Source organism: Drosophila navojoa, chromosome 2, assembly GCF_054131105.1.
Source record: "Drosophila navojoa isolate 15081-1374.11 chromosome 2, UAZ_NAV_1.0, whole genome shotgun sequence".
NCBI classification, from domain to species: domain Eukaryota; kingdom Metazoa; phylum Arthropoda; class Insecta; order Diptera; family Drosophilidae; genus Drosophila; species Drosophila navojoa.
The window spans coordinates 30,000,759-30,025,571 of NC_142890.1; the positions used below are offsets into that span (position 1 = coordinate 30,000,759).

The following is a 24,813-nucleotide window of genomic DNA, read 5'->3' on the forward strand; positions in this document are numbered from 1 at the left end:
TTTGGCAGAATTTAAATTTTACAAAAACAAATTTGATAGATAAAAAGTATGAAGGTAAACTCGGCAGCCTCGCTATATATACGGTCATTTAAAAAAAATTAAATTCTCTAGCGTTTATATCTTCTGAGAGCGTTCAAGCATGCGGACAGACATCCGCCATAATAATCTTTAATACGTAAAAAATGAAAAACTTGTATAATTTTTTTTTACTTTTATTAAAAGTTTTATATTCATCTCAATCTGTCACTCCATTCCTTTTCAAAATTACGCGTTCGTGCGATTTTTGTGTACAACTCTTACGTTGACTTTTCTTTCTTTTCCTTTTTTTGCTAACTTAAAATTTGTTTGACAAAAATTGTGTATAATTTGATATTCTTTTAAAAAAGTAATAGCTTTAAATTTAAATGAATTGTAAATTTAAGTGGACGTGTACGTGTCTTGCATGTGCAAAATAAAAGTAAGTATTAAAGCGAAATTGTACAAGTTTCTCATGAAACAAGAAACGTATAAAACATTAGAGATAACATAAAGGGTTAAGTAAATTGTATATTGTTGTTAGTATGCATCAGTAAGGCTTTGATTTACTGATTATCTATACATATATCTATATATGGTATATCCGCATACACACATTGAATTTCAAGAGATTCCATAAACACATAGACAGAACAATTGGGGGGATTTTACATAGATGAAACTTGCGCGTAATAATTTAAATTTATATTATTATTATTATGATTATTATACAATAAACATGCCACATAATATACTAAGTATGTTAGTTTAATGCTTTTAGATGTGTATTTTTTTTAATTTATATTTAGAGTTATTAATGTAATGCATAATTTCACAAGTATTTGTTGTTGTAGATTTAAGGACACACAGCCCAAGCTGATAGAACATCGATTTGATTACCGAATTTCATTTTCAATTTACTTGAATTTTTGTTGTATAATATTCGCTTATTCCTTTTTTTTGATTAGATATACAAATGTAAATGTAACTAAATTTAACTAATTCGCAGGAGCATTTTTATTGCAATAATTATACTGCTAATTTAGTGGTAGTTGATTTAGTAATTCAGCAACTTATTACATTTCTTTTTGTTTCGCTTTTGTGCTACAAATATAAAATGCTTAACAGAAATTATGCAAAACTCAACCTAAAATTTTGATTTACAAATTAGTTGAATTAAAAACAAAAAGTATAAACAATTCTAATAATCATATGTATGTGTATTCTATAACATAAAACATAGATTTATATATATAAGATAGAGAGAGTGAAGGTAATACAAAAAGTTGAGGGACTTGGAGGGGCCAAACTGTATAAATAGCAAACCTACGGTTAACACGAATTTATAAATTTTTGTAATAGTAATAGTAAGCTACACAACACTGCATATGTGTTTATACGTTTAGCTGGATAGCAACTTACTAACATTGCTTGATTGTGTTGGGTTTATTCGCTTAAGCTTACAAAAAAACTTATCTTATAAATTATATATGTAAATAAATTGTTTTAAGTTAGTTGTATACGTCTAGATAATTACATATATATATATAGATTGGTACGAAAAATTGTTGCGTTCAGTGTCAGTGTATAAATGAAGCTTTCGTTATGCATTGGCGGTGTCTCAATCTTATTTTCCAGCCCACAACTAAGGTTTGTTTCAAACAAAAATTTCGATTAGTTGTTGAAATGATTCCCTTTTAATTTATAACTTTAAGTATTGATGTTTTGGATTTCACACGCCTCTCACGCTGTTGCATTGTTTAGCTGCTGCAACTTCACTTTCAGCTCCGCAAATGTTGGCCTTTTCACTGGATTCAAGTCCCAAGCCTGGCGCATCATCTCGTATATCTCCGTTGGACAACCTTCGGGTGCTTCCATTTTGTAGCCAACTTCTACATGCTTTACCACATCCGCCAATGGCTATAAGTAAAAACTCGTGAGTGTTATAAGCAATAGATATTGGTTATAGATTCTTACAATTCGGGGATAAGGCACACGGCCAAAGGAATAAATTTCCCACAGTAGTATACCAAAACTCCACATATCCGATTTATTGGAGAAGCGCTAAGGGCATATACAAATTAATAAAAATATATATATTTAAAATACGTGAAAGCTACTTAAACAGTAAAGTTGTTACATAACGTAAGCCAATATAAGATTATTAAGATTATTCTTTTAGTTGAATCTGATACTCTTTGAGGAGTTAAACTAGATTTTCTTAGCTTTAAGGAAACGTACGCCATTTTTCAGTGCCTCAGGCGCTGTCCATTTGATGGGCAGTTTGCCAACGTCAAGATTATAGCACTCCTCGCGTGCGAGACCAAAGTCGGATACTTTGGCCACACAGTCCTCCGAGATAAGAACATTACGTGCAGCCAAATCTCGATGAACAACCTTTTTGGCTTCTAGATACTCCATGCCAGAGGCCGTATCGCTGTAAATGCGAATGAACATGAAATAAATCGTATTAAATAATCGATAATATGCATATACATATAGATAGGAGGCTTACAATGCGAAATTGATTTGATCCTTTTTGGTTATGTGCTGTCGTCCACGAGAACGCAAATAATCAACCAGCGATCCTTTGCTCATGTATTCTGTCACCAAGTACAGATGCTTGCTCGTAAAAACAAGGCCAATAAACTTGACTAAATTCTCGTGCTCCAGCGTTCTGTTAATGAAAAAAATACAATTGTGTTGCTTTCGCATTTTATTCATAGATATCCAAATAAATATATAACTTACGTCATTACCGACGCCTCGGCGAGAAACTTTTGCACAGCGCCCTCATCTTTGAGCATCTTGACAGCGACTTTCTCGTTGCGCAATATTCCTAAAAGGACATCGCCGAACTCGCCTTTGCCAATGCTTTCGCGCAGCTGGAGCTCCGATTCAGGTATGACCCAGCCCTTATCCACAAACTCTTTGGAGTTAATGCAAAACTCTTGCTTGCCCAGTTTGGGTAAGCACTTAATCAGCTGCGTGCACAGCCCATCCGCATCGGCCTCATAATGCTATCCATGGTAAAAGAGACATGGATAAATAACGCCTTGAAGCCTTGAAGCTGGCTTCGATGTATCGACTTACCGCAACCAGTTGTCCCAAGTTCTCAAAGTATTCCTCGTCGTCGATAGTTAACTTATTTTCCAGATACTTGACACGATAATGCTCAACCTTGCCCTGAAAGCAAACGCACAGTGTGTAATCGCCGGGAAAATTGGTCGATTCACGGACTAGGAATAGCCCATCCTCGCGTGGCTGCAGCAGGTGCTCCGCTTCATCGCGCGTTATGCTGCCATGAAACCAGCTAAGGGAAAAAAGCAGAAATGAGGATTGAGAGTGATAATATACTAAAACTGACTTCAACGGGATACCAGAGAGTTGAAAAAGTAAATCCGAATTAAAGATATACATACATACATATATTAATAATTGATTATATATATATGTATATGTATTTTCCCAATTCAATTTCGAATTTTCCATTACCAATGATAATAATGCATAAATCATTAGCTCAACTTACGGCATTGCATTCAGTTTGACCTCGCATTTGCGTAGGTGATGTTGCTGCGGTGCGCCCGTAGGCGATAGCGATGCATGATTCATTGCAGTCGTGGATCCACTTGCCCACTTGTCCATGGTGCCGGCGCCGACGCTGCCGTTTATATCGAAGCTGTGCAGCGACGTGGACATGCCTGTCGTGCTGTTGCCGGTGCTACAGTTGCTGTTGGCGACGTTGTTGTTAATGCTGTTGCTGCTGGCGCTCCCACTGCCGGCAACTGTTGGCGGCAAGTTGGTGCTGTTGCTGGTCGCGCTGTTGCTGCTGCTGCTTAGGACTAAGCTTTTTGGCGGCAATACGCCAACCGGCGCTTGTAGCGTCAGCGAGGAGGACATTAGATTATTGCTGGAAGCGCAGTTGGCTAGCATCTGCATATGTTGCTGCTGTTGCTGCTGGGTGACAGCGGCAACGGCTGCTGCCGTTACAGATGCTGCTGCTACTGCCGCCTGTTCGGCCTGGACATGTGTTGCTGGCGCTGATGTTGCCGTTGCAGGCGCAAACGTTGACAATATGCTATGCTGCTGCTGCTGCTGCTGTTGATGTTGATGTTGTTGTTGTTGTATTGTCGTCGTCTGCTGCTGCTGCTGCTGCTGTGTTTGATTGGGCGATTTTGGCGAATGATTGTTGATTAAATTATGACTATTTAACGCATGCGATGACAGATGTAAAGCCGTTGCGGCTGTTGTTGCTGATGCTGTTTGGTGCTGTAATCGAATGGGAGAAGCGAATTTGAGGTTTATCTATTAGTCAGCCAATTCCATTCATTAAATTGATAATGTTTTTATTCGATCTCATTGACTGTATTAATTAATTCATTACGTCTTACCTCCTTTATGAGCAATGATTATTATTTTTTATTATTATTATCTATCAGATAAGATAGTGACGCATGACGCAGGTTATTATTTGATTACGATATAAACTATTATCATTTACGTTTCATATCCTGCTGAACCTACTGAGCCTAGAGAATTAAAAATAGTATGCAATCGTTCACTTAGATTTGTCAACGGGTATACTTGATATTACTAGGGATATGGAGGAGCATATATACTTAACAAAAACAAGTAAGAAAACTCTAATCGAGACTGCTCGACTACGAGATCCCCTGAACCCTACAAGCAACTGATATTTCAATAATAGTTGGCACACACACGCACACGCACACACACACACGCATACAAACAAATACACGCACACACATACACATGCAAATAAACACACGCATACCCACACACACACGCATATACAGGCGATTGCGCTTTGGTTGCGCTGCAGTGTTGGCAATATTAGGAGAACTTATTTGTTAAATAATTTAATTTCTAGACGTACGATCGTAATGAAACTTTCAGAACGTAATCATAATGTTTAAATGTATGTGTATACCGAAGCTCTAGTATTTGATATACGACTTTTACAAATATGAGGGTGAGGGGGTGGATTTAGGGGTGGGGGGTAAATTTTAACTAAAACCGAAATTGTATTAAATTCATCTTAATATACATTTTAAATTTGGAGACTCTAGCTTGAAAGATGTAGGAGATATAGTTATTTAAGTGATCTTCGATAAGGTTTTTTATCGATAAAAATATATCGGAATGAGTTATCGTTTTTAGTGATAAACTCGATATGCGCGTGATATATATGGACATTTAAAAACAAAAGTTGAAGTCTCTAGCTCTTATATCTTCTGAAATCGGACAGACGGACGGACGGACAGACAGACGGACAGGGCTAAATCGACTCAGCTCGTCGCCCTGATCAAGAATATATATACTTTGTGGGGTCTGTCACGCCTCCTTCTGCCTGTTACATACATTTCAACAAAACCATTATACCCCGACTTCCCATTTTCAATGGGTTCAGGGTATAAAAATACTGAAAAATTCAAAAAATTTAAAATTGATTAAATTCTTAATTGTTGCTAGAAAATTTACAGCTTTCAAATGTTGAATCTATTCTTCTGATATATTCATTTGAATTCAAATAAAGGACAACTGTTTTCGATAGCAAGGTGACTGAACTTATTGCTGTCTGCTAATGCAATTTGATTAGAAACTTAATTTAATTAAATAAAGCAATCAGCTGTGGCCATACCGCATTGTTCTCCCGATGATGATGATGATGGTGCGGTGGTATGCTTGGCGGCATGATGTGTGGCTGGGATTGACTCAGCTGCTGCTGATGCAGCAGCGTTGCTGCCGCACCGACACCAACGCCGACGCCGACCACGCCCAGCGAATTGGGCTGTGGTGCGGGCCGTTTATTGTGCCTCAGCGGAGCGGTTGGCGGCATCTGATGCCCAGTCGCCTGTAGATACCATGGATCGCCGGCAGTGCCGCCGGACGCGGCTGTCGCGGCGGTGGCAGCGATCGATGGCTGCGAGTAGCCGCGATGATGGCCAACGACCGTTGATTGTCCGTTCTGTGTGGCGGTCGCGTGACTGTTCATATCCTCGACCTTGCAGCTGCCAACGTTCGGTTCACCTGTTGGCTTTGTCACCTGCTCGCCTGCCCCAGCTGCTGCTGCTGTTGCTGCTGGCGCTGCTGCTCTTGTTGTTTGGCGCTGTTTCCTTTGCTTCAATGGGATTTGCTGGCGCTTCCCCTGCTTGATTTGAATGTCTATCAGCGCCTCGTCGTTAGTCTTAGCTACGACTGTTTGTGTTTCCTTTGCTGCTTCGCTTGCTTCTTCGTCTGTAAGAGTAAGTGGAAATTTTATTTAGCCAATTGATATATTTTTAGCACTTTGGTGCTAATCTAATCACAGCACAGCGCGCAGCTCAACTGCCATTGTAAACTTAACTTTGGCACAGACACCATCACACACAAACGCACACACACACGCATACATATACGAAGTATACCCTCATTAGATATTCATAAATCACATTAAGTATTCAACTATTCAGCATTACTCACAATATTCGCTAATAGGATTTCAAGTTCAAATTCATATTCAAATGCAGCTCACCATGAAGTAAACACATTTTTATATGCAACCGAGTTACGTATGTATGTCAGACAACGCCCTGGTCTCCTAGGGCATTACGAAAACGTCCCAGCCAACATCAAAATATACAAATTAGAATCGTTTTTCGCTTTCCATCTTTATCTTTGTTCATAAATTAAATGACTTAGTTATTATATTAATTCCAGATCAGCATATTACTGGTTTATACTTATGATGATCCTTGATGATTTACTTGATGATCCTACGAGTAGCATTAAAATATAATATTTGCATGTATAACTTGAAGTGGTTTGCAAATTGTTGGACTCTAACGGCGGATAAAATAATTTTTATAGACTCTAAAACTTCTAACTTCACAATATTTTTAGGGAATAATATTCTATATAGGTTCTATTACTCTAAGATAAATATTGTATATGAAATAAAATCTCCCCATTGGAAGAGTCTATGTTATATTAGTCTAAAATTAATATAGCATATGAACTAAGGAAATGACTCAATGGCACAATCTAAAAAACATCGTGACATTATAATTTCGTTATATATAATAATAGTGAGCCACTTTCAAACTATAGATAAATAGAGATATTTAAAAAAAAAATATCATTTTCGCATCGTAAAAGTAGGAGTACAAAACTATAAATATAGCTAGCTTAATTAGTAGATTAATAAGTTAATTATATTATAACAAGTAAGAAAGCTCTAGTCGAGACTGCTCGACTACGAGATCCCCTGAACCCTACAAGCAACTGATATTTCAAAAATAATTAGCAAACACACACGCACACACACACGCATACATACAAATACACGCACACACACACGCATACAAACAAACACACGCATACACACACTCACATATACAGGCGATTGCGCTTGGGTTGCGCTGCAGTGTTGGCAATATAATGAAAACTTATTTGTTGAATAATTTAATTTCTAGACGTACGATTGTAATGAAACTTTCAGAACGTAATCATAATGTTAAAATGTATGTGTATACCGAAGCACAAGTCTCTAGTATTTGATATACGACTTTTACAAAGATGAGGGTGAGGGGGTGGATTTAGGGGTGGGGGGTAAATTTTAACAAAAACCGAAATTGTATGACATGCGTCTTAATATACATTTTCGATTTGGAGACTCTAGCTTGAAAGATGTAGGAGATATAGTTATTTAAGTGATCTTCGATAAGGTTTTTTATCGATAAAAAAATATCGGAATGAGTTATCGTTTTTTAGTGATAAACTCGATCTGCGCGTGATATATACGGACATTTTAAAAAAAAGTTGAAGTCTCTAGCTCTTATATCTTCTGAAATCGACGCGTTCATACATACGGACGGACGGACGGACGGACGGACGGACGGACGGACGGACAGACAGACGGACAGGGCCAAATCGACTCAGCTTGTCGTCCTGATCAAGAATATATATACTTTGTGGGGTCTGCCACGCCTCCTTCTGCCTGTTACATACTTTTAACAAAACCATTATACCCTGATTTCCCATTTTCAATGGGTTCAGGGTATAAAAATTAGTCGATTTATTTAATTAAAGTCATTTTGATTTCTATTTAGACACGTGCTGAGCTATTATCGCTTCTAAAGTGTATGAAATATATCATAAACTACAAGTGTTTATCAGTGTCATTTTTAAGACGTATCATATAATCCCATGCACGTTTATTTAATCAGGTGAAACAATTTAACTAAACAGTCAGCAACAATTACGCAAAAAGCTGTTGAACTGAGGGACACACATATGTACATATATACATATAAATGTATTACAGATATACATTTCTTTCTTGTTCATCCATTTACTTACACTACAAACTTAAATTGCTTGTGGAAACGTTACTCGCATATTAAATGAGCAATAATAAAACGCTGTAGCAACGCCCGCGCACGCACAGGCAAAGAGAGTGAGAGAGAGGAACAGGAGATCGAGTGGGAGCGAGACAGCTATTGAAGAGCGAGTGAGAATATTGAGGAGAATTTGGCAAATGTAAAACATTTGCATGTGACATGCATAATTGAAACTTTTACTGCGCAATTTCGGGAGTGACTTTCAGCTACTGTTCACATTCAGCCAAATACCCTGTACTCATTGTGAGTCATATAAAGAGGACTTTTGGCTCCCCACCTGGGTATGGGACATGCCATGAGGAGTAATGAGAGATGGATGATATTTACACCAAGTTAATTTGGATGGTTAGTCAAAATAATACTATACTATACTAAACCCAATAAAAGCGGGTATATTATTTAAAGATCGTTCTGTAGCTTTTAGGCTAAATGCTTTATAATTATACCATGAATCAGCAATTGACCAAGTTGAAAATTCAAATTCTGAAGGCAGTTTTCAAATGAATCCGCAGCGTGACGACTTTTAATTGCCGTCGCAAGTCTCAAATATTCTAGTAATACTCGCTCACAAAGTAGGTAAGTAGAGTATACTAGTTTTGCAAATCCACAGTTATTTATAAATTAGTATATTCTATGTGTAAGGAATGTGTAACTGTTCAAAGAATACTGAAAACTAATATTACATAGGAATTCTGTTGTTAGCTCTGTGGGTTCATTTGGTTCGCGATTGTGTTTGAAATTAATTTGGGTTGGGCATTTTTCTGCTGGCTTTGCCTAAAGTTTGTTTAAATTTCATTGCGGAAACACTTTTTGCATATTTAATTTCTCGATTCTTCCCACTGCGCGGTGCGAGACAGCGATTTATCGTGAGAGAATCATCTATAGAGAAGTCTACTATGCTTCAATTGTGTGAGAGGGAGGTGCTGCAACTCCAATTGCTGTGGTAAAAGCCTATCGAATTAGCCAAGCTCAGCTTTGACCTTGCCCAATTCACAATAGCAATACGAACAGCATTTTTAAGCCACATCCGTTGTGCCTGAGACTCATGCCATTTGCAATTATCCACACTTTTGTGTACGATTTATCACTCATTTATTATTCACTTTTGATGTTTTGGAAATTATTTTGAGCATGACTTCCCGAAAATAGAGTTTGTAGTCATCAGTCAACGTTATCGCCAGTTTCCTGATCGAAAGTCACGCGAATCGATACACATTTATAGGTAAGTGCAATTGCTCTATAATGATCGCATTGAGCAAGTGCTTGCTGAAGCAAGGCACTATTCACAAGAGAAAAGAGAGCTATATATTGACATTCAGGATATATACATGGATATATATAAAAAAGCATTTATAAAATAGATCTTATGATAGTTATATAGATTTTTATTTGTCGATATAAATTCTCAAATGTCACTGCAGTTAAGCCCCTGACAATATTAACAATATATACATATGTAGAACTTTTATATGTACTCTTTATACACTGCAGTTAACGCCTTCAGGAGACACCAGAGAATTGTACCACCAAAGAGAATATATGTATATAAGTTTATCTCGCCACAGCTACTAATAGTTGTAGTGGACAAATTTATACATAAAGGAATTCGGGTCTTACTGTCCCACAGGATTAAAACAAATTGATGATTGACCTCCAAAGTCATCTCGACTTTAGGATCTGAGAGAGTTGCATGTCGCATTGCCTTTCAATTTCAATTTTAATAGTTTTTCGTACTTCATTGCCATGCATGAGTCAGACTTGACCGTATGCCATATGGATGCTATATGCATGTACATACATACATACATCATATATCTGTATGCTGACGCTACAGACTTGACGAGCAAACAAAGCCGAGTCATTGTGAAAATAATTACATATGTATTTACGTATATGACACACGCATGATAACTGACTTGTGGGTGGGCGGGGCAAATAGTATAACTGTCAACAGAGAGATGACAACACCCGCTAGACCTGACATCATAGGCGTATCTACATTAACATTATAATGTGTGCAGCTTCTCAGTTAGTCTCTGACTTTCGCTTTGCACTTGACTCTTGTGCAAGTGCAAATGTCTTTTGAGCTGTTGCTGCTTAAATGCCAATGCGTGTTATCGACATATTTAATTTATCGCAGCATTAAGTTGGCTGCGCTGCCAGAAGCAAACACGCACGATCTGTAAACATTAACCAAGTATCTCTTGCGAAACTTCAAACAAAAAAGTGATTGTGAAAACCAACAAACACAAAGGGCAATTCCAAAACCAAATAATGTTGTTGCAAGCGTGTTTATAAAGTTTTCAATATGTATATGAAAAAAAAAAAAAAAAAAAAAAAAAACGAATATAAACAAAACAATAACAAAAGAAGAATTTTATACTTAACACAAGCAAAACTCGCAAAGCCTCATTAAGTGCAATAAAATTGCTTGAAAAATGATCCCAAATATATTTATTAGCTGATATTGTCGCCTCTCGGGCCGGCTGTTGTTATAATTGTATTTATATGTTTATTGTGAGGAGTATGTGCATTGTAATTTTTGAGTGCACAAAATAAGCATAAATTGTGAAAGGGTTGGCTTTAAAAATAAAAGTTAATGATCTGCCGGACATGAGTGCAAAAGCATCCTCATAAACATCAATGATTCATGGACAGTTGTTTGTTTTATTTATTTGCATACCCTATAGCTATTAAAATGGGTGACAGGGTACTGAGTTTTAAGAGACAGATTAACTAATATGTGTACATAGCGATATATCGAACGTTCTTTCTAGATAGGCGCAACTTCTTCCATGGACTACGATATGTCTTAAGCAGAATTTGAAAACGTCACACCTAGTGTTGTCTAGGGTATCTCTTAGTTGGCACGTCTGGCGTTTGTCTCACACACACACACACTTCAGTCCGTAAGTCGATGTAGGAGGCGTGCTGTGGGTGTGTGTAAAATGCGCAGTATGCCAGCAAATAGACGATAGCTTACTTGGCTATATTATCGCTTTAGCTATGGATGAGGTAATTCTCATTAGGTTGCGCGAATTGCCATACGACTAAAGAACTAATTAAGCGATGCTCGAAACTAAGTAAATGAAATGAGGAAGACTGCATTTGCTATAAATAGCAAAAGACGACGAATCAATGACATTGAGCATAGTATATATTGACAACTGATTTGATCGATTTTCTCCTATTATCGGTAATAGTGGCGATTCGAACTAACTTGCAAGAAACACCAACGAAGAGAACACTTGAGCAGGATAGGGACCATACTATTATATTAATACTAAGATTTTTTTTAAAACAAAACATACAAATTATGTAAATATATTTCCGCTAAAAAGCAAGTACAACAAAAAAGTTCCAAAATTCCAATCGGCCTTTAGTTAATCTGTTAAATTATTCGACTCGAATGCCTCACCTGTATGCCAGGTGAATAAAGTCTAGCTTAAGCATAAGGAACAAATATCTCTATACAAATAGTGTTTCAGGTGTTGAGCACAACAAGAAAAATATCCCTTTCAAGGGCTCGATTCCAGATAGCCAACTGAAACTTTAAATTGTTTCACGGTGCTGCCCACTAGGTGTCTGGCTTCGGCTTTAGCCTTGGCTTTGGCTCTGCTCACCTGACATATGCAATTAGTAATTATATAGGAGCTGATGTACCCGAGTATCTCTATATAGGTAAGCTTGCATGTTGCACATACATATGCATGTATGTATGTATGTATGTAAATTGGCTTCCTTCTTCCTGATATCTGCTTGCGGTTTCTGCCTCGCTCCGCTTTGCATGCAACACATATGCATGCAAATTGTTGGCCAAAAAGGCAGCAGAGCAACGGAACGCTCCCTCCCTTCCACGACTGCCCTCTTCCATCTCCATGTGACTGTGGCACGCCATTCATACCATCATCAGCATGTGGCCGCCGCTCGGTCGGCCCGTTCCTCTATTCGTTCCATTCACACCTTTTGTTGTGCCCCTCTTAACTGACAGACTAACTGACTAAAGTTACTTATGTGTGTTTATTTCTTTCTTTCGTTTCATTATTATTCTTATTTTTGTTTTACACTTTCCAGCTCGAAACTAAACAAAATTATTTTCTAGTCCCTTACTCCCGCCAATGCTCTCGCCCATCGGTTCCTTCCTTAACTCTGCACACAATGAGGAAGCAATACAAAAGATTCTCACGTACTTTTTACCTCTACAAGTGTTGAACTGCATATATTTTGCTTTGTTTTTCCTACTCATTCTACTTACTGCCAGCATATACAATTTCAATCCGTCCCAGTAGCTGTTGCGAGAGCCCCTGTGGGGCATTCAGTCAGTTATTTAGCTTCTTCTTTTCCCCTACTAGCTTGCGAATCAAATTTGTATTTATCCACTGAAAGGCAGAAAACTTCAGGGACTATTATTCTTATTAGTATTCGTAATTTGAAGAATTATATACATATATCCCATTTTTTAAACGAATTTTGAATACTGATATATATATATATACATATACATATATATTTTTTTATATATAAACTATTTGAATATTATATAATAGAATCATATTGAGGCCGTTTCCATTTCGCATACCATTCACTTTTAAATATTTTAGCAAAAATCTTCATTTTCTGGCAAAAAAAAAACTCCATTTTGGTTTATTGCCTCATCGACGGGTCGGTCAGCCCCCCAGTTTCGGCAACATCTTGCAATTGGACACTAACTGTTATGGTTTTGTTAAATCCAAAACCCAAAACCCAACATCAATGTCAACCGAAACAAGGCGCTGAATGTGTAGTTGGCTTAGCTCTTGTCTGGTTTCGATGTTTGATAATTTACCAAGCGCAACGATGGTAACTTTATATCTTTATATGCAGTACAGCACTTGCAACATTGAGCACAGGGCTGTTTTGTTTGGCTTTTTTTTTGGCATAATATAAATAAACACAGCTGTTACATTGCGTTGCGAAAAAACAACAACATATATATCAAGGAGGAAGAACCACACAAACCGCAAACATAATAGAAATTTGCTCGTAAGTTGACTAAGTTATTATATCAATACATCACAATAAGACAATAACAAGAACTGTACACAAGCCGGAGATTTCAGCCATCTTCCATTCTTGTGTATTGTTTGGACCATAGCTCTTCATAATGAAATAGCTAATGCAAAAGTATCAATAATCATAATTATTAATTATTGAGAATGGTCGAGGAGGAATTATTTTTTAAGGGGGTAGAATTTTTTTTAATTTATCGCGATTTTTGATTTAGTGAGCTACAAATAATCGAGGCTCGACTTTATTATTATTTAATTAGACTGTTAACAGTTGTCAAACAATAGTCAACAGTTATTGCTTAAGTTAACAGAGACCGTTTCCGATAGTAATCACGTCTTATGTAAACTTCTTAATGTTAATCATTATAATAACCTATAGTTACTATACTAACCAAACCAATCATCGGTGCTGATTATTAGCGGCAGGGAACTGCTGTTGCTGTTGTTGTTGTCATTGTTACTGGTTTTATTATTGTTGTGGCTCCAGTTCCTTGCTGAGGCACGTTCTTTGGTGTTGCTTCTGCTGTTGATTTCAGACTTTGGCTTAGTTGTTGTTGTGGTTGTTGCTGCAGCTGTAGTCGTTGCTGATTGAAATCTGCGCTGTGCGTTACGCAGAAAGTTCAGCAAACGCACATCGATTGGCTGCGCTCCTGCTTTAGTTGCTGTTGCTGCTGCCGCCGTGTGGTTGCCTCTGCTGATGCTGTTGCTATTGCTGCTGGAGTTGACGGAGGCAGCGGATGCATATTTATCACAAAAGTAGAACTCCTTGCGTTTTGGCGGTGCATAAGCGGCGCTCAGGCTACTGCACAGCTGCAGCGGGCGGCGGCGCGCCTTGGCAATTAGCTGGCCACCGCTACTGACGGTGGTTGAGGTGGTGGTGCTATGGGCTTCGCGGTGGCCCAGACTGCTGGTGCTGCGCGTCAAGCTCTGCTTGCACCAATAGACATCCTTGCTGCCAAAGTAATAGTAACGCCTGCGAGTATCCTGCGTGGCTACCACGCCCCCACCTCGATGATGTCGAGTGCAATTGGAGCGCGTGGATTTGGACTTGGCACTGTGAGTGCTGTTGCTCTGGTGGGTGGCTCTGGTGGTTTGGCTACCGCTGCTTGTCTGCGAGTTGTCGCTTTCGTTGCTCAAACTGTGTCCCTTGGCGGTAGCAACAGATGCTGCTGCTGCTGCTGTTGCTGAAGCTGCAACAGTTGCCGCTGTGGCGCCGTTCGTTTGCGTAGGCGTGAGATACGAGTTGGATTGGATGAAGACGCCATCGCAGGTAATCTTTATAGTTGTCACCATGTTCCACGCGGCATTTCCTTTGCCCCTATCCACTCACTTTGCACATATACATATTTTCGATATTAATTATTTACATGTGCATGAATGAGTGATGAATATTATTTAATATATTACGTTTGTCATTACAGCTAACTGTAACTAAATTTTCTTGGTGGCGCACCTTGTAATTGGCTAATCGAAAACATAAGAAATTGGGTTCATCGTTACATCAATGTGTACTAAATTAAGTTTGTAAATAGCTTTCGTAGCTATTCTGTTTAAGCTGTCAAGATCAAAATGTTATTAACAGCGAAATTCCTTTATATGTAAATATGATTATATCCTTTTACAAGTCGAAGTTCCATTTCAACTACAGTTGTTAAGGAAACGTTAAATACTCTAAGTGACTTAGCACAGACCATTGAACTCATCAAAATCATCAACATCATCATCATCATTATAATTATCGAAATCATTAGCAACAATGGCGAGAGAAGCTTCTATCGAGACAAGCCCAAAAGAGCTTTCAGACCTGCCCCAGTTGAATCGAGGCTAATGCCAAAGGCAAACAAAGTGCACTGCGAAAATTGTATTTCTTTGTAATAACACTAATTAAACTTGGACTTTTTTTTCGATTTACAATAGAGGGGAACTAAAAATCAATGGAGCACTGAGGCAATAAAGGAAGTACAAATAATGATAATACCCGAGACGCCGACAGAGCAGACAACAAAATGCGCAAATTAAAAATATCTATGGAGAAAATCCAAGTGAACAAGCAAAAAAAAAAAAAGTGAAACAAAACAGCAGCAACTGAAATTGTGGTCCATATTTGTCAGCAAGTTGAGATAAAAGGGGGGCAGGATGGAAGAGTTTTTTATAGAGCAGTAATAAGAGTAATTGTAAAGTTGATTTTCTTTTTGGGAGGCAGTTTTGCAATTTTAACTGTAATTGTACTTGAACAAAAAATGTCTACTTGGATATCACATAAAAATGTATGTATGTATTACATTTTTATAATTAATGATAGAAATGAAAATAGTTCAAATAACAATGTTCTGTTAAAGCGCCAAACGCAATATGGTCAAGAGGGGTAAATTGTATTCTTGCTAATGGATGTAACAGAAGACGTGGTAAAGCTTATTTTTAACTCGAATGAAATAATCAGTCATCTATAGGATATATGTATGTATGTTGTATAACAGTCTTCTCTCATTCTTATATATATGTATATATATATCCCATAAGGTTATGGTGTATTTTTACGTAGATTATATTATCATCATAAAATTCATTCACATCTAGAATCAAAGTCATCGAACTATCTCTTATAGTGGATGTCAGGGTATAGCATATCATGCCGCCTCTTGACTAAAGCTCCATTATTGTCTACTTTGGTTTGGTTTTTCTATTTATTGTTCAATTTTTATGGGATGGGAAAACACGAAACGCAAATTGAATAGAAATTTTCGCGAATAACAACTAAATAAATATTTATACATATATATGTTATATATCTATATATATATTTACGTAGAGACGTGTATTTTGGGCGTGGGAATGCAGACAACGCCCATTGTTATAGCTTTTCTTTATATAGTACATACTATATCTTAATCAAGTCAGTCACAAGTACGCTGGGAAAGTCCGCAAATAACAAGCAGGTGAAATGTTTACAGTTATGTGCAAGTCTCAGCACACTCAAAGTGCAGCTATACAAAAAAGAAAATAAGCTAAATACGAAAAGTTGCATAGTTCACGTTAATTGAGTGTGAATTAATGCATATTTTCATCGTTTGCTTTTTATTTTTCAGCCTGTTAACTTCAAAGAGGCTGAGTAAGGAAGCGCAAAGCTTATAAGACTCCACTTTTAAAATAACATTATTTTGAATATCCAATTGAAGTCTACTAAAGACATACTAATCTAGAGGAGCATGAATCTGTTTCATAAACATTCACTTGATCCAAAAACCAACTCTAGAGGTTTGCAAGAGACCCTCTCTGTATAAAGTTCACGACCAAAGCTACATTTCATTAGGGCTTTCAGTTAGTTAGCTTTTCACTTTTTAAATTTTTCAAGAAACTTAAGAACGAATGTCAATCGAGAGGGAATAATTAACTATGGAAATGAGTGGAGACCCAAAAGAATTGAGCACGTGGAAAGCGATTGCTTATCGAGTGACTTGAATTCTCTCTGGACAGGAAATAGACGACATAGAAAAGGTGGAAGACACAGCCGAAAGAATTTCAGAAAAAGAAGCTAATTGAAAACAAAAAAAAAAAAAAAACTCCAAACGGAAAGGCAACAACAACAGAAATATGACACAAGTTTTTGTTGTCGCCTTACCATAATATGAAATGAAAAGCGAAATTAAAATAAAAGCAAACTAAAAAAAATAGAGAAAGAAAAAAACAAACAAAACCTGAACTTGACTAAACAACAAAGTGGGCATTAATATAAAACAATAAGACCGTAAAAAAACAGACAAAGCAGCAAGAAAAAGAAAAACAATGGGGATATCCTCAAGCAACATTCAAATTATTATATTTTATTATTTTTGTCGATGTTGTTGTTGGATAGCCTGCAGAGCTACCTTTTGCATGAATATGGATATACATAAGTATATGTATATACATAGTATATTATACACACGTGTAAATATCTGCAATATGTCTAAGTGAAAGTTGCGTTTTTTGTTGATGTATTTCTTCTCACTTTGCGCTTCGTACATTGTACGTTTTGTAGGGCGTTGCAGTAAAGATTAATTGAGTATTGAAAAATGTACAATTAGTTTTTTGACTGGCACGCATTGAACATAAACGTGTGGAAAATTTGAAAACTACAGAAAGAAAACCTATTATAACCTGGCAATACATGGTAGATCGAACATATAAGATACTTAGGAATCAGTTCTGATTCGAGTTATAGGAGGCAGAAGCCTCTTTATACTAAATGATTGGATGAATGAATCATTATGAATCTTGAGATCTATCAGAGCCATCGACATGAAACATTTTTCAAGTCATCAATACCTCTCTTAAATTAAATAAAAAGCTATTTAATATTTAAGTTGAGCACGTTTATAGAAATTGTTTTATTTTATTTTTTTCATATGCATCTTAAAATATAATGAAGAAATTTTAGAGTAACCCGGTAAATAGTTTAAAAAAATGCAAATGCCCCATTAACAGCACACAACTAAGAAATAAACGAACATTAAAAATGGAGGTGAAAAAATAAAATGAAATGCAATTGGAAAATGAAATGCGCCATTGGCTGTTGGGGCTATGGGTTATTTGTGGGGATCGGTTCCGTTCGAATCGTTTTTTATTCATTTATTATTATTTTTTTGTTTTTTTTGTTTTGTTTTAGTCTTTAGCGTCGTGTGCAGTGAATGGCAAATTGCCTAACTAGATAGAAAATATGTGCATAAGAAACTAACAAACAACAAAACGTATAAAATTTACCAAATAAAGTTGTAGGACTGCTCGACTAGAAGATACCCTTTTGTAAACTCAATTAACATATATATATATATATATATATATATATATATATATATATATATATATAATATATATTCTAAACTAAGTCGAGCTAAATATTTAGTATTGTATACCTTAATATACATGATTAAAGCAAACAGCAAATTTTTTTCAGTCACTCTTAATACGGCTCGTTACATACAATTCATGAAAACTAATATACCCCGTTCATCCGTAACTAAGATGTGTTTGGAGTATAGTAAATACATTAAAATTGAATTCACGCGTCTGCAGTTGTAGTTGTAGTTGTTGATGTCTTGTCCACTTTCACCTGGGCAAGAGCTACTCTCTCAGGATGATGACGTTTCTTGTGGTTTTGCCACATGAAAATTGGCAAGGAGCATGGCTAAAGAGGGGAGGTAACAAAGAGAGAGACTTCGAGAGACGGGAAAACTAGTTACAGTTTAAGGCGAGACGGTGACTAATGCTCTGGAAAATTGAAAATAACTTTTCGCCAGCGTTCAACGTTCAACGAGCTTCGAGCCCACGAACTTTTTGTCAAAGTCTCTCTTGGCTCTGATCTCGAGTGCCAGCACGTCACCAAAATTAGCGTGGAAATCAATTGCGAAAAGCTAATGATTCATGCAATTGGAATAAGTTGTAGTTTGGATTAACTATGCAGTAACGGGGAGTTAAGCAAATTGCCAATATATATATGTATAACATGTTTTTTCTGTACATATATAAACATATAAAACAGGTAATTCTTCGTATCTAACATTAGTTCATAAATTTTCTATGAGATATTTTCTTAGTAAAGAAAAAAATTAACGAATATCTAAAAGTTTCGCCAAATTTAAATTAATTATATTGTAATATTGTGAAAAATATGTGGGTCCGGTCAAAGTAAGAGAGATTTATATAATGATCATAAATGACATTCAATTTTTCTCTTAATATGCAATAGAGATGGAAGGTATAATTAAACAAAAAATCGAAAGCCTTTTAAACAAATGTTTATTGCGCCACCAAAAAACTTGGATACAATTCAGCTCAAAAATTCAGCAAAAACTAAATACATTCAGTATATATACACATCATTGCATATACATATAATAACAACTCAATTCAGAGTCAAGGTTTTTTTTATTTTTACTTTTAGCAATTTTGTAATTTGCATATGGAAAGACTTTAATCTTCCCTTGGGGCAAACAAAAATAGATGTGTATATAATGCCAAATAAAAAGCTTTTTTTGCTTGCATTTAATTAATTATTACAAATTTGTAAAAGATATTTGTTACACAATCACGTTTTGCATTGTTAGGCATTTGTACACACTGCCGTTAGGTTTAATTAATTGTTGCTAGTTGTTGCAAAGAAGACAAAGCAATTGCAATTCGATAATTGGCAATAGCGAAATTTAAGCACGAGACTCGTCACGAAAACCGTTGCGCATGGGCGATACGACCCGAGCGCTTACGACCGATCGGCTTGCTTGCATATCTCAGACTGACTTGAGTCTAACAGTGGTGACCGGCATAAAGTGGAAGAAAGACAAGCCAAAGAGCTGACAGCACAGAGCTGCGACTGTAAAGTTGAGCTCAGCTTGGCTGTACGGGTGCGTGTGCAGCTTAAGAGAGTGCATTGCACTATTCTGTTGAGCTTGTATACACTGCTCTCACACTGCGTTCATAGAGAGTGTAACAAGTGCAGCTCTTGAACACGTACATGTGTAGATGTACGCGTGTGTGCATAGCCTTACATGCACTGGAAGCAGGCGAGAGCGTCAGCGTGTTAAGTCGACTTTGCTTGTGTTGTAATTACTTAACAGCACACTTCCATGTTAAGCCTATAAATAACAGTGCAAAAGCAGTAGCCGTGGACTTAGTGAGGAAGAGAGGAACAAGTGCAGCTCTCTTGAAAAAGGCATAAATGCGTGCTTTGTAAGTTACCCGCGGTATACATAAATGGATTGGTTTCTCGCATGAGAGTGGTATTTGTATACATACATATACCCATATCTATTGACATGCATTTATTGCATGCTATAAAAAATTGATCCATCTGCGCTCTGGTTAGGTATAGACTTTAGACTTCAAAATGAATTGCCTAAGCATAATTAATGTTGCTTAATTTTCTGAGATTCTATTTTTGGGCTTTTGACCATTGACCATTTTTGTTAGCCAGCAAAGTAAGTCGCATTATTTTGTTTTAGTTTTACAGCTTGTATTAAATGACATTTCCCAAATATATAAGGCTAAACATTACTGCACGAAATGTTCGCAAGATGGGTTTTAAGTAATTTTTTAATTCTATTAACTTAAAAACCTGACTATATTTATAGGAAAAAAACAAACTTTTTTATTTAGTTTTTATATTGTATAAAATTTATATTGAATTATCATTGTTGAATTTTTTATTGTTAAGTTTCATTTTCCTCTTCTCTACCTAGTTATTGTGTTTCCCCTTCAGTACGTTCTAATTGTAATTTCCTCTCTTTCTGCTCTCAGTTTTAATTATTTTAGTCATTTCTGTTGTTGGTTTTGTCTTTCTTTTGGGTTCGTTTCGCAAGTTATTTGTTTTTGCCATTCCAGTTCTAGCTGGGAATGACCGAGTGGGATATAGCCTAAACGATGCGCACAGCTTTTTACGTGATCTATAAACATCAGAAGGACTTTTCCATAGGAAATTAAATATTGAAGATCTTTCATTCTAGATATACTTCTACACAACAACGTAAAAATGATCAATAATTTTTTGTTTTAGTCTGAGGGAAAAATAGAAAATAGACATGTTTTAATAAAAACCTGAATATTAGTCAATAAAAACATTGTTTTTTCCTATTTCAACATATTTATTGAGAATAGCATCGTAAATTTGAAACCTCCAGCTTTAGGACAAAAGATGCTCTTTCAAAAATACAAAATTAAAATATTAATAAGGAAATGAAACAAGACAGAAACACTGACCTTGCATCATTGATTGAGCTTGTTGCTTTGTATGTACTGTATAAGGTTTGCCAAGTCTAATCCTACCTATAATAATATTTTCCGCAAAAACAATATACCCTCAATTGCTTTATTTTAATGGGTTGACTGGGGTATCATAATCATACAAATTGCATTCATACATAAAAAAAACAAATGCGCCTTCTGTTTACTTTGTTGTTATTGATACTGCAGTTCGTGATATTTTGCCAATTTTCGCTACTTTGCATTTTCTATGCATGTACGAATATACAGTTAGCACTGGTGGAAATACATAGACACCCCTTTCCTCTCCAATGAAGATGACCAACTTGAAATGTACTGAAGCTTAGCACTCTGATGTGAATAGAAATTGCATACGAAAATGACGAGAAAGGGGAAGGAAATCATTTCCAGATAGTGTGAGAGAGAGTGACGAATTTGCAATGGGATTCGAGAAAGAGCATCAGCAATATGCTGGAAATTTCAGCCCATATACAATGTATGTATGTATTTTAAGAACAAAACTGCTGTGAATAGTTGTGTACATATGATTAGAGATAAATCCTAATAACTCAAATATTTTATTCTATATTTTCGAAAACTTATTGCTGACAAATTTGTTATATAAAGAAAGTCCTCCTTAATTTGCTTTATACGTAAATAATAAATTATCAATATTCATAATTTCCACAGTCTGACTTTAAACAAGCCAAATCAGGTGTTGGAAAAAGCGCAATCTGCAACACTGAGCCCCACACACATACATACGTATGTGCACACACGCGCAGGTAAACAAACAGGCAACAGCTAAAGTGTGCTAAAAATAAGTCTGGGTGCAAACACACGTTAAACACAAACAAAAGCCAAATTCAAAGTAAACAAAGGAAAAAGCGAAAAGCAAAGACATAATAAAAAGCAAAAACAAAAACAAAAGAGAAAAGCTCAGGTCAAATATACAGCGAGAGCAAAAAAAGTAAATGCAAAAATGAGCACAGCGAAAATACATGCTGAATTAAAAGCACAGCAGCAGCAACACTAACATTGCTGCTATTCTTCTGTGCGCGGCGATAACGATAAAGAATGCGATAACGACAGGTGCTCCAATGTAATTCCATTGAAACCCACGCGTCATAAGACTGATGATATAAATACATATACATAAGTATGTATGTATGATGATAAGCGACTACTTGTGCTAAATTATGCAAGCAATGTTAATCAATATTTTACTGCAACATTGCTACAGTTACTAATTGAATTAGAAGTTTTCTGTTTAATCATTTTAAATTTATTTTTAATACGTATTTAATAATATGTATAATTTATTATATAGCGCATCAGAATTGGAGACCAATTAGTAACTTAACTTCAAATTCCAGAGTATGAGAAGTTCACGCACTTCTGACATTTACATACGCGCACAAACGCACACGCAGACAGGAGCCTGTCTACAGTGCCCACGCGCATTGCAATAACCAATGAAAGCTTAGCTGCAGAATTAACAAGGGCAGCGGCTGTGTGACGTCAGCGTTACGACGAACACATTTGCCGACTGACCAGCAATAGCAACAACAACAACAGCACCACAGTTACGCACATATACTACAACGGAAACTACGATGCGCTACGCTTCGGTTATTGCCGTTAATTATTGCTATGTGGTCGTTATTGTAGATGTATTGAATTTGGTCATTCATGGAGCCACTTGTTTTGCATGCGTGCATTTAGATATATATGTATCTATGTTGGTGTGTGTGAATGTGAAGCCTCGCTTGCTATTCACAATAAGCCTAAAAGGCAACAGCAACAAAATTGCGCGCCATTGGAGCGCAGAGTTGTAAAACGTGTTTTTGTTTTGCTGCTGCTGTTTTTGTTGTTGAAATTGCGTAGTTTGTTGTTTTTATTTTTTTTTTTGCTTTTTGCTTTCGTTTTTGACTGCGTCAAATAAGGCAAAAACAAATATATTCAGACAACTGTATGTGTGTATGCATACATCGAGATATACATATTTACTAAAAAGATTTCTCACAACTTATGTATATACATAACAATAGTTTGACCTCAGACAACAAACATAAAAAAGGTTTTCTTGATTTTTGATAAAAGCTTCTATTTAATTTCATATGACGTTTATCACTCCACTGATAAATACTATGTATGTATGTGTGTTTGTGCAAAATTGCAAAAATATTATTTACGCAATTTTTAACTAATACTCAAAAATTTACACTTACAGAAAAGCTGCATTCATACAACATATAAAGAGAGAGAGAAAGAGAATGAGAGACGACTGCCAAGACGCGCCCTGTGCGTGGAATGCGTGTAGATGGCAGATAGAAAAAAAATAATTGAGAGCATGAATTTGCTTTAGTTCTTATTGGTACAGCAGCCTGGCTGATTGCCTTATCCTTTTTGTGCCAGCGTTCGTCACTTTCACCCACACAAGCGCTTTTACGCACACGCACGTAGACAGACAGCACGACGCGCAAAAAGGGCGTTGGGTAGTCCTTACGTCAAAACAACACACAAATATTACACACACAGAAACATACACATATACATTATCATTATCATTCATACACATTCACATTTGCAGTCTTACCTGATTCCTATTGCTCTGCTGCGGCGACTGCTGCTGCTGCGGCTGTTGTCTGGCATTCCTCTACGCCTTTGATGCTGCTGCTGCTCCGCTTCTGTTGTTGCTGCTGACGACGAAGTCGACGTTGGCCGACCATCAGGCAGCGATCGTACACATGCACATTTCGATTTTGAATATTATAAATTATTTATAAACATTTGCACGTACACACACACGCTGGCACACACTGATATATTTATATATACATATACACATACATATATATGGCCCAACTTGCTGATGTTTTTTGTATGGAATTTTCTACACTTTTTCTGTTACAGCCACACTACTGCTATGTTGTTTTATTTTTCGCCGTATGCCCGTGCAGTTAGCAGGGTTTTACTTCTATTAGTAACACATATACACACACAGCAATGTTTTAACGCACGCAACGTACTAATTTTACAGCAACAAAAAATTCCATGAAAAATAAAGCAGCCATCTTTTCCCAGTACTAGGATTGTTGATATTATATCGATATCACGAGTGCGATAAATTCGATATGTGTGTTTTTATATCTCAATTTTGACTGTCTAATTTACATGATCTATCGAATTACTAATTACGCCTTTCATCGATATCGATAAGTCACAGATCTGATGGTCATGACGTCATGACTGGGGTAAGTTCTATTCGGTAAATTTGAATGTAATATTCCCTCCTACTCACTGATTTAATTTAGTAATATACAACCACGATTGACTGATAGTGTCTCTTAACAGTGTTATGCAACATATAAAAATATTCGTTCAATTTTCACCTGTAATGGCAGGTATAGCAAATGTTGAACTTCGATATTTTCAAATTCGCGAAGAGCGCCAAAGCTTACTAGTTAACCAATAATCTTATATCATACGAGTTGACTTTGTTTATGTTATGTTTATGTTTATTATGTTATTCTGAATTAAGTTTATGTATTCATTTAACAATAAATTTCGCTGCCAGAACTTTTTAATAACATAGTACATATTATTCATTG

The 24,813-nt window shown here is 36.4% G+C and overlaps 1 protein-coding gene across 2 annotated transcripts; it reads right to left on the reverse strand.

Annotated features, from left to right (window-relative positions):
• Nucleotides 1-1,365: 1,365 nt before the first annotated feature.
• Nucleotides 1,366-24,329, reverse strand: Csk (C-terminal Src kinase). Of its 2 annotated transcripts, none has more exons than XM_089265365.1 (9): nucleotides 23,799-24,329; nucleotides 5,681-6,276; nucleotides 3,548-4,287; nucleotides 3,109-3,328; nucleotides 2,767-3,035; nucleotides 2,531-2,692; nucleotides 2,257-2,452; nucleotides 1,993-2,079; nucleotides 1,366-1,935 (listed from the first exon to the last, which is right to left on the reverse strand). In XM_089265365.1, exons 2-9 carry the CDS (start codon nucleotides 6,032-6,034, stop codon nucleotides 1,759-1,761), a joined length of 2,205 nt encoding a protein of 734 aa, XP_089121491.1. In that variant the 5' UTR covers nucleotides 6,035-6,276; nucleotides 23,799-24,329; the 3' UTR covers nucleotides 1,366-1,758. The 2 variants fall into 2 exon arrangements, with proteins under 2 accessions (XP_089121491.1, XP_089121488.1); XM_089265362.1 differs by lacking the exon at nucleotides 23,799-24,329 and adding an exon at nucleotides 13,861-14,797.
• Nucleotides 24,330-24,813: the final 484 nt, after the last annotated feature.